Source organism: Oreochromis aureus, linkage group 23, assembly GCF_013358895.1.
Source record: "Oreochromis aureus strain Israel breed Guangdong linkage group 23, ZZ_aureus, whole genome shotgun sequence".
Taxonomy (NCBI): Eukaryota; Metazoa; Chordata; class Actinopteri; order Cichliformes; family Cichlidae; genus Oreochromis; species Oreochromis aureus.
The window spans coordinates 24,563,880-24,580,403 of record NC_052963.1 but is presented as its reverse complement, the minus strand read 5'-3'; the positions used below and the strand labels follow the sequence as shown (position 1 = coordinate 24,580,403).

General features: G+C 41.8%; 2 protein-coding genes across 4 annotated transcripts; both read right to left on the bottom strand.

Annotated features, from left to right (window-relative positions):
* Window positions 1-1,307: 1,307 nt before the first annotated feature.
* Window positions 1,308-6,159, bottom strand: LOC116320501 (E3 ubiquitin-protein ligase TRIM21-like). The gene is made up of 2 exons (XM_039607035.1): window positions 6,117-6,159; window positions 1,308-2,984 (listed from the first exon to the last, which is right to left on the bottom strand). Exon 2 carries the CDS (start codon window positions 2,973-2,975, stop codon window positions 1,308-1,310), a length of 1,668 nt encoding a protein of 555 aa, XP_039462969.1. The 5' UTR covers window positions 2,976-2,984; window positions 6,117-6,159.
* Window positions 6,160-10,132: 3,973 nt separating this feature from the next.
* On the bottom strand, window positions 10,133-15,846 carry LOC120436011 (E3 ubiquitin-protein ligase TRIM39-like). 3 transcript variants are annotated; one of them, XM_039606248.1, is made up of 3 exons: window positions 15,372-15,846; window positions 14,099-14,314; window positions 10,133-13,571 (listed from the first exon to the last, which is right to left on the bottom strand). In XM_039606248.1, exons 2-3 carry the CDS (start codon window positions 14,102-14,104, stop codon window positions 11,940-11,942), a joined length of 1,638 nt encoding a protein of 545 aa, XP_039462182.1. In that variant the 5' UTR covers window positions 14,105-14,314; window positions 15,372-15,846; the 3' UTR covers window positions 10,133-11,939. The 3 variants fall into 3 exon arrangements, with proteins under 3 accessions (XP_039462182.1, XP_039462181.1, XP_039462183.1); XM_039606247.1 differs by having other exon boundaries at window positions 14,165-14,314; XM_039606249.1 differs by lacking the exon at window positions 14,099-14,314 and having other exon boundaries at window positions 15,372-15,845.
* Between the last annotated feature and the right edge of the window lie 678 nt (window positions 15,847-16,524).

The following is a 16,524-nucleotide window of genomic DNA, read 5'->3' as shown; positions in this document are numbered from 1 at the left end:
TTTGGGATTTCCCCAGTGTTTCAGAAGTCAGTTTCTCTGATGGTATCATTTCTGTACCAACGGTCCCCCACAAACATGCACTCCTGCTTAACAGGCTGGCAACAGCAAGCCTTTAACCGTTGTTCTGTGTCGCCAGCTCCCCCATCCCCCCCCTCGAGGAAAGTACCTGATGCTGGTAAGGTGCTAAGAGGGCATATGCCAGGTTATGAAATTTCCCCTCGTGGGACTAATAAAGTTATCTTATCTTATCTTATCTTATCTTATCTTATCTTATCTTATCTTATCTTATCTTATCTTATCTTATCTTATCTTATCTTATCTTATCTTATCTTATCTTATCTTATCTTATCTTATCTTATCTTATCTTATCTTATCTTATCTTATCTTATCTTATCTTATCTAAAACAGCATCTGAGCCTCTACCTTTGTGACCTGATATTAAACCTCCATCTACGCCTCCTTGAATTCACATTTCAGTAGCACCTGAATTTAACTCAATAAAAACTTTGTTCATGTGAACACACTCAAAGTCAGTCTGATAAATTATGGGTTGATTTATTCTGATGATTACCATCTTCATGTTATGTTAGAGTAAGAGATGCCAGAGAAGGAAAAGACTTACTGGTTATTTTGAATCAGGTCCGCGTTCATTTTTAACTATTTAAATAGCAGAAATAAGAAAGTATCATCAGACGTGACAGTACACGTTAATAAAACAACAGTATGTTTTGTTTTTGTGTTCGTTTCTCCACCTTGAGGAATCACCAGACAAAACACTTTGTTTATAATTATTATTTATTAAAGCATTGGGTGATCAGATATGAACATGTACATGGAAGCCACAGTCTGTGAGCAATCAGCTGCGGCCAACTACCGAAAAGAGAGAAACGTCTCTTAGCACTTCACAAATTTTTATTTGAGAATGACCATCTATTTGACTGGTTAAAACTGCTGGGGAAAAACTGCTTGTATTGCAGGAACTGAGCTAAGAAGTGGTCATGACTGATATCAGGTGCCAGTTAACTACATCTGGCCCCTCACATTCCTTTAATCTTATGTCTGCACGTTTCTAAGTAGTGCAAGTGATTTAAGCAAAAATGACCGATCAGTATATTTGTCTTTAAACACTGAAAGAAGAGAAAAGGAGAGTTTATTCTTTGTCAGATTGGACTTCTTGGGTAAACAGTGTAAGCAGTTTAACAAAACAATAAAATAAAGGTCAGCTTATTAGCTTGTTCTGCAACATCTAACCATTTAAGGCAACCATTCTTCTTTGTGTTGGCTTAAATGTTGAGATGAATCTCTAATTATTCAAATTTCCTCATGGAAAAAGATCGGACTGACTGATTGACAGGACAGATGATCAGACGTGCAGAGTTATCATCATCATCATTAACACCGGAACAGAAGAATGGGTAGAGTTTCCCAGTGAAGGAGCAGCCAGTAAAGGAGTAGATAAGAGCTGCATGATCTACATCATAAAAGGAGACCAGACCTTCCTCATAATCCACAAACACCCCCACTTTCTCAAAACCAGACTGAAGCGGGAGACGGACTTCAGGATCCTCAAGAGCAACACAAATGTTTTCATATACTGATACAGTCCAGTAACCTTTCTCAGGACTCGGTGTGATTTTTTTCTTCCTGTTGACTGACTCTTTGACCACTCCTAATATCCATCTGGTCTTTTCTTTAACCTGAACCTTAAAGAAAAATCTGCCTGAAGAGAAACTCTGCTTTCCTAAAACACAAAGAAACACAAGAAATCTCTCTGGGTTGCCTGGACGTTTCTTCCTTCTATCACCACAATGTACTTGTTTTCCATTACGAGACAGGATGAGATTAGGATGTGCTGTATCAGGATCAAGAGTCACATCCACTGCATACTGCTGGACCCTCTTCAGCTCAGCCTCAAACAGCTTCTTCATGTCTTTACCGAGTGTCTCCTTCAGCTGATCCACAGCTCTCACCACAGTTCCCTCATATGATGGTGGATGGATACTGACCTTTGTCCAGTCTTTGGTGGCTAGATCAGCTTTCAGGGATGAGAATCTTTGGAGGAGGTGGAGGTGATCTTTAGAGTGTGAGAGCTGCTCCACCTCAGAGCTTCTCTTCATCAGCTCAGAGATTTCCTGTTCCAGATCTTTGATGAAACCTTCATCCTGTTTCTCTGTTGTTTCCTGTTTGTCTTCCATCTCCTTTATGAGCTCGTTCATACGTCTCCTGAGAGTCTTCCTCAGAGCAGTGAAGACCCGAACACCTTTTGCTTTCTCTCTGTCTGCAGCAGCTGTACTCATCTTCACTGACTTTTTGATCTTTCGAATCTTCAGTCGTCTCTTCTGGATCATTTGTTGAATTTCAGCTTCAGTCTTCCCCAGTTCTGCCTTCTTTCCTTCATATTCTTCTCTCAGAGGAGCAAACTCATGGGTCTTGTGGTCTATAACAGAGCAGAGCATGCAGACACATGTCTGATCGGTCTTACAGAACAGCTCCAGAGGTTTATCATGCTTCATACACATCCTGCCTTCCAGGTTCTCATCAGGGTCAATCAGCTGATGTCTTTTCAGACCTTTCATTGTCAGATGAGGCTCCAGGTGAGTCTGACAGTAGGAGGCCAGACACACCAGGCAGGATTTCAGGGCCTTCAGTTTGATTCCAGTGCAGATGTCACAGGGAACTTCTCCTGGTTTGGCAGCTTGTTGCTCTGAGCTGCTGCTGTTGACTTTCTGCTGAGCTTCACATCTGAACTGAGAAACCATCTCAGAGATGAAAGTGTTGATTTGCAGCTCAGTTTTTGTGTAGAACACCTTTTTACACATGGGACACTCAAACCTCTCACTAATATCCCAGTGTTGACTGATGCAGTTTTTGCAGAAGTTGTGTCCACATGGTGTGGAGACTGGATCAGTGAAGACATTCAGACAGATGGAGCACAGAAACTGATCATTCGATAGATGACAGCTGGCAGCAGACATGTCTGCACTCTGAGTGAGAAAGAAAAGAAAATGATTTTATTTCAAATTCACTTTTCATTATGTTTAAAGTGGACTTTTTCTGTCACATATCTCCTATTGTTGACCTTGTGAATGTTCATTTTTAAATAATAAGGTTAGTGTATGTAATCCCTGTGAGCCGAAAGTTCAGACTACAAACTGCTCTTCAAACTTTTCACTCCACGCTCAACACCCCCTAAACTTGGTTTGACTTGACACCCAGTATCAGGTAAAGAAGGTTATATCATGAATAGCTGTGTGTGGCAGGCAGGATTGGACCCAAAATGCAGACTTGCAGCCAGGACTGAACTTCAACTCACCTTTAGTGCTGGATGTACACATACATAAACTGAACTGGATTGAACTAGAAACCAAAAAACAAAACACACAGCCGGGGACTCTCCTCGTGACAACAAACCGAAGTGGAGGCGCGGGAGACGGGGAGGAGCAGACCGAAGTCTCCGGCGCTTGCAGTCTTTGGAAAATAACATGAACAAACTCCATGCTTGGATTTCCACACAAAAAGACATTGAGGAGTGCTCCATACTGTGTTTCTGTGAAACCTGGCTGGGGGAGAGGACACCTGATACGCCAATAACACCAGAGGGCTACACGGTCTTCAGAGCGGATGAAGCACTATGGACAACAGCAAGATCCGCAGTGGAAGAATGGCCGCCAACATCAAGCAATCATGGTGTACTGACTGTATGATCATTTCAAAACCTTGCTATGAAAATGTGGAATTTCTGACTCTAAGGTTAAGGCCTTTTTATTTGCCCAGAGAACTGCAGTGCATCATTGTGAGTGTCACACACACAGGTCCTGAAAGCTGTGAAAAAGGTGAACCCCCACAAGGCTGTGGGACCCGATGGAGTTCCTCCCAGAGTACTGAAGGCCTGCGGGGAACAACTAGCTTGTGTGTACACTGTCATCTTCAACCTGTCACCATCCCAGGCAGTAGTCCCACATATTTCTAAATCCTCCATCATTATACCAGTTCCCAAAAGACCGGACACATCCGCCCTGAACGACTTCAGGCCAGTGGCACTCACACACATTAATCACATGGTCCCGAACACTATTGACCCCGTCCAGTTTGCATACCAGCCCAATCGATCAGTGGATGATGCAACAGCAATTGCCCTGCACCATACTCTGCAACACCACAACATATGTCAGGATGCTCTTCCTGGACTACAGCTCTGCTTTCAACACCATCTGCCCGGGCAAGATAATCAAGAAGCTGACGGACCTCAACATCCCGACTCCCACCTGTAACTGGATTCTGGACTTTCTGACAGACAGACCACAGGTAGTGAGAATAGGAGGACTCTAGTAGACAACGTTCTTGTCTATGGTGAGGAAAACGACCCCATCATCAACACAGACAAGACCGAGGAATTAATACTGGACATCAGGAAGAACCCCCCTCCCCTGCAGCCTCTTATCGTCAAAGGGACGGAGGTGGAGAGGGCCAAGGGCCACAGATTCCTGGGACTGCAGGTTACATCAGACCTGAGCTGGACTCTCAACACCACAGCAACAGTGAAAAAAGCCCAGCAAAGGCTTTATTTCATTAGGGTGCTCAGGAAAGCCAGCATGAACCACCGCCCTCTCACCCAGGCCTAAAGTGGACTGATTGAGAGCATCCTCAATGCAGGCATCACTGTCTGGTATGGGAACACCACACAGACAGAGAGGAAAGCTCTGCAAAGAGTCATAAAATCTGAGGAGAGGATCATAGGGACAAAACTTCCTTCCATGGACTTTCTGTATACACAACACTGCCGAAAAAAAGCAGAGAGAATTATCAGGGACTCCCACCATCGAGCTCACTCTCTGCTCAGACACAAAAACTGCACATACAAACTGAGACACAACATTACGGACAGCATCATCACACAGAGAACAAGATTTTTCAACAGCTTCTTCCCCGCAACTGTCAGACTTATGGCAAAACACAAACACTGAAATACTCACACAACACTAAACACGCCACAGTCAGACTGATGGTAAACAAAAAACACTGGACACTTAAAATAACACAGCACTACTTTACCTCATTTTGAATGTATGATTGGTTAAAATCACTGACTAATGAGCAATATATTCACAACAGTATTACAACCCTCTCTGTACAGTGTTTTTGTATATAGTAAATACTATGATTGCTCTATTCCTTACTTTATTTCTATTTTCCTTTTTTAGTAGATTTGTCTTTATCTTGTAAAAAGTGTGACTTGATCTGGAGAGCTCTGCACAAGAATTCCAGTGTGCATGGACTGCTGGTCCTGTGCGCAAATGGCAAATAAAAATCTTGAATCTTGAATAAACAGTAATAAAAGCGAGCAGACTGAAATCCAAACCATGTAATTCACTTCCAAAACCAGAGAAGTGACAGCTAAATGTTTCCACAGTGGATTTGTGGCTGAATGATAGCATTTTTAGTAGAGATGAATTTATCGTTTATCTGATTTTCAGACGCAGGACCACACCTCCATACGTGCCTTTTCCTGTTCTCTGTCTGTATATGATCCCCCTGCACTAAAAATGTTTGTTCTTATTTCCATGCCCCTCCCAATCTTCTTCGGTTCATTTACCTCTCATTAGTACACGAAGATCTGCCAGGCCAGGGGAGCCACCACCAGTCCCCTCTGAGGCCCTCCCCAAACTGCAGCCTCAATACATGTTCAAGCCATCTGCCTTCTTTGTCTCAATCCAACACAGTGCGGCTATTAAGTCAACTCTCATTTCAACCTTTTGAAACAACAACCGAAGAACAAAACAAGTTTGTTACATTTCAGCCTCTGTGCAGAGCTGAAGTTCAACATCTGGAAAGAAGAAGTTGCACCGCTGACCTTTGTAGGTAATCCTGATGTCTTCAACTCATTAAGAATATTTCTAGAGTATTTTTATGAGTCTCCTCATGCTCTGAATCTAGATCATTCCCCTTTAAGTGGTTAATGACAGTTTTTACTGTGAATCGGCGGTGCTGAGGAACTTAATGAATGAGAAGTGTCTTGTCACACCAGGGTCTCCCCTCATCCCGTTTACAGGTTTATAAAATGAGGAGGATCAACAGTTGCCCTTTAAAACAGTGTGATCATAGATATCTGTACTTACCAGTGTTGGACAGAAGCTCTGCTGTGCTGCTGAGAAAGGCTGGATGAGCACAGTTTGATGCACTTTTGAAGAGAAACTTGCTTTAAGTTTCACTTTTAGATTCTTTCAGATGCTGCTCCACCTCTTCCTTCTGCCGACTCAGCGGCAACTTTTACTATGAATATTTATCAGGATACATTCAAATGTAGTCTGACTAACTTGAGTCTCCGCCTCTTTCTGTAGTTCCTGCAGGTACTTATGGACCTGCGTGCATGTGTGTTACATTTCAGTCACATGGAGCAGGATTTTTGGAAAAGGTAAAGGGAAATCTTTGTGCTTTTCTGTTTTCTATTTTCTGTTTGGTTTGACTTCTGAAATGCTGTTCTGTCTTAATCTGTACAACATCTGTTGAAGAGCACAAAGTTAGTCAGACCATTGTGACACATTACACCTGAAATTGTATTTTTAAATGTCCACCTTTGTGTAACTAATGCTCCAGATATGAGAAGACCAAAGCCACACAGAGCATCCTGGCAGATAAGCAGCGCCATGTGGAGAACGCTCAAGACACCCACACACGTGGCGAGCACCAGGAAAAAGGAAGTAGCAGGACTCAGACCTTTGTTTTGGTCCTTCAGCTGAAACAGTAAAGAGACAAAGAGACAAACAAAGACTATGTTGCTCACGTGTGGAAAAACAGCAAAAGTATTTTTTATGATGGAATCAAAGAAAGTGAATCACCTGCTGTTTGATATGAAGCCTCGACTCAAGTATATTCAAACATTGAATCTGGAAAAAAGCCCACCATTTACACTGAGTGATACTTTATTGTCCTTTAGGAATATTTACTGTAGGCTCAGTTGCTGTCAGTGAAGCTTCCTTCACAAAGAGTTAATAAAGCTCCCTGACGAACCTTTACAGAACTCGCTGTCTCAAGAGGGCACGCAACTTCTTACAAGACTGTACACACCCAGGACACCGGGTGTTTAAGCTGCTGCCATCTGCCAGGAGGTTCAGGCTGCTGAGGTTGTGGACAAACAAACTAAAGGGCAGAGCTACAGCTCTAATCAGAGCAAACAGCTGACCTTATTGGCTACCTCCCTGAACTTTTTTGAGGGGTAACACCAATAACAAAAATAATATTTATATTTATAACAAGGTGGAATAATAATCAATGTGCAATACACAAAGACTTATTCTTCATTTTATTACTTAAGTTACTGTGTTGTGTTGTGTTGTGTCGTGTCGTGTCGTGTTGTGTTGTGATGTGTCGTGTTGTGTTGTACATAGTGCGGCGTGGGACTGTTTACCAATTGAATTGCACTGTTGTACTATGTATGACTGTGCAATGACAATACAGAGTTGTCTTAGCTTATCTAAACATTTGAATAAAAGAGAAATAAATAAATTGATAAAGAACAGACGTCTATCTGTTAATAACCAGTCAATTTAGTAACAACAAACACTCCACAATTCTCATATTGCACAGATAACTTTAAAAATGATCATTACAAACCCTGATTGACATGCAGGCAAATTAATTTTTAATGTTTTTCAGCATTTTGGGACTGTCTCTTCTGCCAGAAGGCAAGAGCTACTACTCAGGATGGAGGATAGATGAGGGTCTAATAAAGCTCTGTGAGTCAATGAATACAGGACACTCATGAATGGATTGTATGGAGAGGTCTTCAGTCCTCCATCACCTTCATGGCAAACTGCACCAGACATCTGACTTGGGTTCTGTAAAAGGAGATGAGGCTGTAACACATTAAAAGCAGAGATGGTTTCAACAAACAAAACACAGGCGGAGTCTTTGGGATTTCCCCAGTGCTTCAGAAATCAGTTTCTCTGATCGTGACATTTCTGTGCCAACTGCCCCCCACAAACATGCAGCTGCCACCCCTCTCAGTTCTTCCCCCAACTTTTTTTTTCTTTGCACGCACAAGAGAAAGACCCTGCAATTTGATCACAGAGATCCAGCATTCAAAACATATTTTCAAGGAGGTGCAAACTCCTCCAACTTTCTTCTGAGTGACAGTGTGTTACAGAGTATCATGCTTACCAGTGGAGATCCACTGCCTTGCCTGGGGAACGCTCTTGTATCGCTCCCTCTTTTCCCTCTTTTTTAAAAAAAATAGTTTTCTATGAGACAACTGTATTTTAATAGCCTTGACGGATTCATCCAGCATAACAGAGGTATAGCAGTGCGTCTCTGGTGTAAGTGTAGGTGAGTAGCGGCTCGACTTCAACTTGAGTAAATGTTTGGCACACAGTCAGCAGCTACCAGTTATTCAGTGGCAGTAATGGTCCTTGTACAGGTCACACTTTACTACTTGCCTCAAACATAAAAGTTAAAATGAACCTCAGTAACTAAATTCAAGACATGAAAAGAGCAAAACAATGAATACCAGAACAGCAGCACAGATCAGCTGATCCCAGTCAATACAGCAAAACAAATCTGCTTGACTTCACTATTCTGACATATCTTTTAACCCCTCAGAGGTAAAACTCTGTGACTCTGTGAGTTATTTTTTTTCTCACACTTGCAGGAAACCAGGTGATAAACTTCCTGTTTTATGTGTATTTGTGTTTTTAGGAGCCATGAGGAGCTCTGCAGTTTTCTTCAATCCAGCAAACCCTCAGCTTCATCATCCTGAGGGTCATTTAGGCTGTACTGATTCACCATTTTCCCAATTTAATGATTAGCCTGCATTAACATGACAGCTCCAAATGTAAATGTATCACTTTGAGTGAAAATCCAGCAGAGGGCGCTCTGAGCTTTATGCTTAATTTAAACCATTTAAACCTGTGTGTATAAAAATCACAATGTAACTGTGAGGCCGCTGTGAAGCTCAGACTCGTTTTCCCACGAGCTCAGGGTTTACAGTACGGCTGTTCACCTCTCGATGTGAACTAGAACATCTGCAGACAGCTGGAAATGAAGTCTTTAAACTCTTTATTATAGCATATTACCCTGATCACTTCATGTTTTAATGCTCAAAAGAGATGTGTTTTTATAAAGACCTTAACAAGAGAAATCAGACTTTATTATTACAACAACAGCAGAAACATCTACTTTTGATTTAATGACACCCATGAACAGAAAGTTTCTATGAATCAAAGATTTAAATTCACAGTCAAATCTAAAACATTAAACACTACACACTGATGTATAGACCCTCAGCTGTCTGCTGAATATCTGACAGGAACAGGAGAAATAAACTCATTCAGAGATTTCTACCACACAGTGAACTGAGAGATTAATCTGAGTGGAGTCTGTATCTCTACATGAATACACCTCGTTTAGAGCTCATCTTTATGATAAGATCTAAACGAGGTGCCAAAGGACCCGGCCCACGTAGTAGAACACAGCTACTATCTCTACTTTTAAGATTAGAATTGAAACTTTCATCTTTGCTAAAGCGTATAGTTAGGTCTGGATCAGGTGACCCTGAATCCTCCCTTAGTTACAACAGGTGTAGACTGCTGGCGGATTTCGATGATCCATTATTTCCTTTTCAGTCACCTTTAACACTCACTATGTGTTAATAGACCTCTCTGCTGAATCACAATTGTTAATAATCTCTGTCTCTCTTCCACAGCATGTCTTTATCCTGTTTTCCTTCTCTCCCCCCAGCCGGTCGCAGCAGATGGCCCCGCCCCTCCCTGAGCCTGGTTCTGCTGGAGGTTTCTTCCTGTTAAAAGGGAGTTTTTCCTTCCCACTGTCGCCAAAGTGCTTGTTCATAGGGGGTCATATGACTGTTGGGTTTTTTCTGAGTATGTATTATTGTAGGGTCTACCTTACAATATAAAGCACCTTGAGGCAACTGTTGTTGTGATTTGGAACCTGTACAAATAAAGCTGAACTGAATTGACTATAACTGAACTGTGTGTGTTGTCTCACTTCAACCTCCCTGGTATATCTGTCACTTACAAGAACATCACTTACATCATATGTTTAGTTTGTGTGGTTGGGATTTGGTGCTATATAAATAAAACTGAACTGAATTGAATTGAGAATCATCAAAGCACACGGCTGAAATGAAAGATAATTAATTAAAGACAGGGGAAACAAAGCTAAATGCAATGCACACAAGACAAGAGACTATCAAAATAAAACAGGAAAGAATCAAACATGGGAACAACAGAAACACAGACTTTACAGCCATGGGGAAAACAGGATGGCAGGAAAACTGAAATCCAGGGGATCAAGTATAAACAATAACTCTAATTACAAATAACAAAAGAAGACAACCAAAACTGGGAATTAGATCATGGAAAACAAAATTAATACAAACTAGCATACAAACTCAAAATTACAAGAAAAAATACAATAAAATAAACGAAAAAAATCTTAATAATAAACAGAACTGAAATGTTGAAGACTTGGGACCATGACATTTCTTTGTGCCAGCAGCTCTTTTCTTCCTCTGAGCATCCCCCAACAGTGGTTCCATTGCTCCATTTAAATATAAAACGCAACAGTGTAAAATTACCTTGTGTTTCTGCTTTCTTTATCACACCTCTGTGAATATATTGTCTCAGTCTTCCCTTGTCTCTCATCTGAGTCTCTGCTCCTTAATGCTCTCTGGTAGCTATTGGTAAGGCGTAAATATTTCTGTCAAAATAAGACACACAACTACAACACGGGAAAAGACTCAGAGAAACCAAGTTAATGATAAAAACCCTGAAAACCCTAAATTTCACACCAGAGCTTCAACTCTCGCGGTCCAGTACCGGTCCATGGCCCAGGGGTTGGGGATCGCTGCTAAAATGGGAACATAGTGTCCAAATGGACCATGTTCAGCACCTCCACTGCTGAGGCTTGTGTACTGAGCTGTGGCCGCAAGGTGGTTGGTGCCTGTCGTGGTGGTAACCCCTGTTGAGAAAGGCTGGATGAGCTCAGTTTAAGATTCCTTTGTAGAGAAACAGATCTGCTGAGCTGCAGCTCTCATTTTAAGTTTCAGGTCTCGCCTCTGACACCGAAGCCCTCCTCTTTCAGGTGTTGCTCCACCTCTGAAAGGCGGTGGGTAAGGCTAACAGGCTGGGTTGTTTATTGTGTTGTTATATTTTTGTTATGCTCTGTTGGTGTCAATCATGAATGGTACAGTGCTCAACTCTCCTCTTATGTTACAAAATTTGACTCTCAGAATTTTGAGAGTCAAAATTATAACAGAAGAAAGACCATGAATGTCTCCTTTAGTTTTTTTTCCCACTAAAACACCTGAAAACTATGCTCTACTTAACCTTGACTGACAGTCTAATTTGTGTTTCCTTTCCTGTAAAATGTATTATGTTTGTTATTAAACCTACTTTCTAGTGTAGAGTGCCTAACAAATTCATCAGACCACCATGCAGTGTAAGGTTTCTGCCACAACTGCACTGAATTAATGGATTAACAACAACATTTTATTTTTCTGCAATGGATAATCCACCAGTATGTGCAAATATAATTATTGTTATTAACCATGAATCATCAAATATAGTGTTTTAAATTAATACATTTCATAAGCAGTGTTTCTAACACTTGACTTCTAACTATTTTGAAGTCAATATAATCAGATTGTAATTTCAGCTAAAAAAGAAAAAAAAAACCTGTAGAGGAATTAAACCCTTACTCACCGGCCATATTATAAAGTGTTAACATGGATAAGTAGTGCATTTTTACCATGAATGTGTCTCAGTAAAGCTGATCACTGCTGGTGTTCTAACAACAGCTCTTTTATTTTTTTTAAAAATAGAAAAACTAGTGCATTTTCATGGCCCAAAAACTTTTTCAGAGCAACCTGGAAGAGAAATGTTGAGATTAACCTGTAATTTATGAAATGTCCATATAGAAAAAGATCAAATTGACAGATTGACAGGACAGATGATCAGATGATCATTAACTTCGGGACTGAAGAATGGGTAGAGTTTCTCAGTGAAGGTGCAGCCAGTAAAGGAGTAGATAAGAGCTGCATCATCAACATTATGAAAGGAGACGAGACCCTCCTCATAATCCACAAACACCCCCACCTTCTCAGGATAAGACTGAAGAGGAAGACAGACTGGAAGATCCTCAAGAGCTACACAAATGTTTTCATATACTCCTACACTCCAGTAACCTTTTTCAGGACTCGGTGTGATTTCTTCCTTCCTGTTGACTGACTCGTTGGCCACTCCTAAGGAACAGTTGGTCTTGTCGTTAACCTGAACCTCAAAATAAAATCTGCCTGAAGAGAAACTCTGCTTTCCTAAAACAATGGGAATTTCAGAAAATCTCTCTGGGTTGTCTGGAAGATCATTCTCCTCTTCACCACAGTGTACTTGTTTTCCATCATCAGACAAGATGAGATAAGGATGTGCTGTATCAGGATCAAGAGTCACATCCACTGCATACTGCTGGACCCTCTTCAGCTCAGCCTCAAACAGCTTCTTCATGTCTTTACTGAGTGTCTCCTTCAGCTGATCCACAGCTCTCACCACAGTCCCCTCATATGATGGTGGATGGATACTGACCTCTGTCCAGTCCTTGGTGGTTGGAGCAGCTTTCAGGGATGAGAAGCTTTGGAGGAGGTGGAGGTGATCTTTAGAGCGTGAGAGCTGCTCCACCTCAGAGCTTCTCTTCATCAGCTCAGAGATTTCCTGTTCCAGATCTTTGATGAAACCTTCAGCCTGTTTCTCTGTTGTTTCCTGTTTGTCTTCAATATCCTTTATGAGCTCATTCAGGCGTCTGTCAACAGACTCCTTCAGAGCAGTGAAGACCTGAACACCTTCTGCTTTCTCTCTGTCTGCAGCATCTTTACTCATCTTCACTGACTCTTTGATCTCCTGAATCTTCTGTCGTGTCTTCTGGATCATCTGTTGAATTTCAGCCTCAGTCTTGACCAGTTCTGACTTCGGTCCTTCATATTCTTCTCTCAGAGGAACAAACTCATGAGTCTTGTGGTCTATAACAGAGCAGAGCATGCAGACACATGTCTGATCGGTCTTACAGAACAGCTCCAGAGGTTTATTGTGCTTCATACACATCCTGCTTTCCAGGTTCTCCTCAGGATCAATCAGCTGATGTCTTTTCAGACGTGAAGCTGTCAGATGAGGCTGCAGGTGAGTGTGACAGTAGGAGGCCAGACACACCAGGCAGGACTTCAGGGCCTTCAGTTTGGTTCCAGTGCAGATGTCACAGGGAACTTCTCCTGGTTTGGCAGCTTGTTGCTCTGAGCTGCTGCTGCTGACTTTCTGCTGAGTTTCATGTCTGAACTGAGAAACCATGTCAGAGATGAAAGTGTTGATGTGCAGCTCAGGTCTGGTCTGAAAGTCCTTTTTACACACAGGACACTGACACCTCTCACTGATATCCCAGTGTTGACTGATGCAGTTTTTGCAGAAGTTGTGTCCACACGGTGTGGAGACTGGATCAGTGAAGACATCCAGACAGATGGAGCACAGAAACCGATCTTCAGATAGAAGACAGCTGGCAGCAGACATGTCTGCACTCTGAGTGAGAAAGAAAAGAAAATGATTTTATTTTAAATTCAGTTTTAATTCTAATAAAAGTGGCTCTACTTGGCTGTTCCTTCTTTTCTGTGATAGATCTAGGGTCAGGGTATGTGAAAGTAATCCCTTTGAGCCCAAAAGTTCAGATTTCAGACTGAACTGCTCTAAACAGTTCAGAATGAAAGGTGCCACCACTCAGACAATACCAACACATCTGCACTGATACTGAAGGAGAAAAAGTAGAAACCAGAGGTAACGATATTTCTAGTGATGACAACTGATAAGAATTTAGCAATTCCGATTCCATTATCGATTCTCATTTGCTCCATTTTCAGAGTCACGACCGTTGCTAAGCAACAATAAAAAAATTACTTTCATGCAAATTGCATGCTGTGGGTCAAATGTTTGTGCGTGTTACATTACTTTCATGTTACTTTGTAAAATAGCGGGAACACAGGGGTGTTCACCAATATCTTCAACCTCTCCCTGAGCCAGTCAGTGGCCCCCACATCCCTCAAAACACCCACCATCATTCCTGTTCCTAAGAAATCAGTGGTCTCCTGTCTGAATGACTACCGTCCTGTTGCACTGACATCTGTCATCATGAAGTGCCTCGAGCGGCTGGCCAAAGGTCACATCTGCTCCTCCCTCCCAGACATTCTGGAACCTCTTCAGTTCGCCAATCGAACATACAGAGCCACAGAGGATGCCATCGCCCTGACAATGCACACTGGCTCACTTACCTGGAAAAAGGGAATACATATGCAAGAATGCTCTTCATCGACTACAGCTCACAGCACACAGCTTCATCAGCTGTTCTCCTTGTTACCATCTGGCAGACGTTACAGGAGTCTGCCTGCTCAGACTACAAGACTTAAAAACAGTTTTAACCACCAAGCCATTCAACACCTCAACCACAACACTTAAACACACACACTCCACTACACAGGATGCACACAGAAGCTGTCCTACAGTTTCACAGGGACATACTACACTCTGCACTTATTACTTCATTTTTAATAAAAATAAAAACCCTTACTCCGTGCAATACTGTACAAACTACACACACACGTCAACGGTCACATTTCTATTTAAAATTTCTATAATTATACAAGTGTGTGCACACACACACACACACACACACACACACATATATTTAGTCAGTTAACATTTTTTTAATATATTTTTCGCTATATTTTATAAATATTTGGGGGGGGTTACTATTTTTTACTGTATTACATTTCATAGCAATGTTGACCCTGTGCTAACTTACTATGTGACAAACAAAACTGAAACTGAACTGATATTTTTAATCACGTCCATGGCTCACACCATATGACATTGATTTCATCACATGAGGCTGTAGGACAGGCGGTGAACAGTGAGCATAAAAGCGTCATTACGCACGAAGAATTTATTGACATGTGTGACAATAAATACCTGCACATGTGACATGAAATTATTTGCTCGTGATTACGTTTTTTTGCGTGACTTTTGACATAAAAATGATTCCACAGCTCCAAATCGTCCCCACAAACAGCGTCATTTCTGCTGTCGCAGATCAGGACTGCTGAAAGTGAAAGTTTATGATTTTATTCTTTGCACTGTGCTAAAAATAAGATGAGGATGAATTTTCATATTTTTATAAAAATAATTTAACAAAGAGGGAGACATGTAGAGATATGTGTGGAAATACTCCCTACCCCTCCCACAGGTGAACTGCACCGTGTTTCCAGGTTACAAAGAGGAGGATCAACATGTGGATTTTAAAACAGTGTGATCGTGATTATCTGTACTCACCAGTGTTGGAAGAACCTGTGCTGTGCTGCTCAGAAAGGCTGGAAGAGCTCAGTTTGACGCTCCTGTGAAGACAAACAAACAAACTTTGCTGTTCTCACTGTAAGTTTCACTTCCGGTCTCTGACTCTGAAGCTCTCGTCTTTCACATATTGCTCCGCCTCTGAGAGGCGGTGGCTCAGCAGTGCGTGGATGTGTCTTAGTGGACCTGATCACTGCTCGTGTTCAGCCAGGGCTTATTTTTTCTTTTGAGAAAAAATAAAAGAAGCAACATTTTCATTACAGACGAGAGGACGCTCTGAGGACCACGCCCACACAGGTGGAGCAAACAGGAAGAAGCAGTGACAAGACAAGAAAATGTCTCAGACGCTGAAACATCAAAGAAGCAGATGGACCCGAATCCATCAGACTGACTGATCATCTAAACCAGGGGTCCCCAATCACAGTCCACTAGGGCTGGTGTCCCTGCAGGTTTTAGCTCTCACCCTGGGTCAACACACCTGAATCACATGATTAGTTCATTACCAGGCCTCTGGAGAACTTCAGGACATGTTGGCCGTTTATCAATGCCCAAGTACGCGAGTAAGTACTCGCGTTCTCGGTGAGTACGTACCCGCCAAGAACGCGAGCACGGACTCGCGATATGTACAATTGGAACACCTGCGTACGTGATGATGTCACAGGTCCGGAGTTTTTATTGCCGTCCCCTCTTAATGTAACTGTGAGTAACATGTTATGAAGCTTAACTTTAATCACAGCCAAACCGGTTTACTCAGGAACAAATAAAACACTGAAATAAACCAAACATTAACATTTAGAAGTGATCTAAGTGACTTATATATCATTTTTAACCTCAGTAGTGAAACCTCTATTAATAAAAATAGTGTACATGTACATACATGTACATACCGTAATAAAAACAAGCAGGTGAGATGTTAGAACGCTTTTATTTCTATAACCTGAGTAGTGAGAAGACCGCGAGCGGGGGGGAGTGTGCCGGGAGTCCGGTGTTGAGTTTTGGACGAAATGCATTCTGGGATATTTAGCTGTACCAAGTCCACACCGATGCATGCTCGATAAAACGGGCGGAGCGAGAACACATCCGGGACTTTTTCGCGTTCTCGGCTTGATGCGTACTTCGAATTGGAACAGTACTT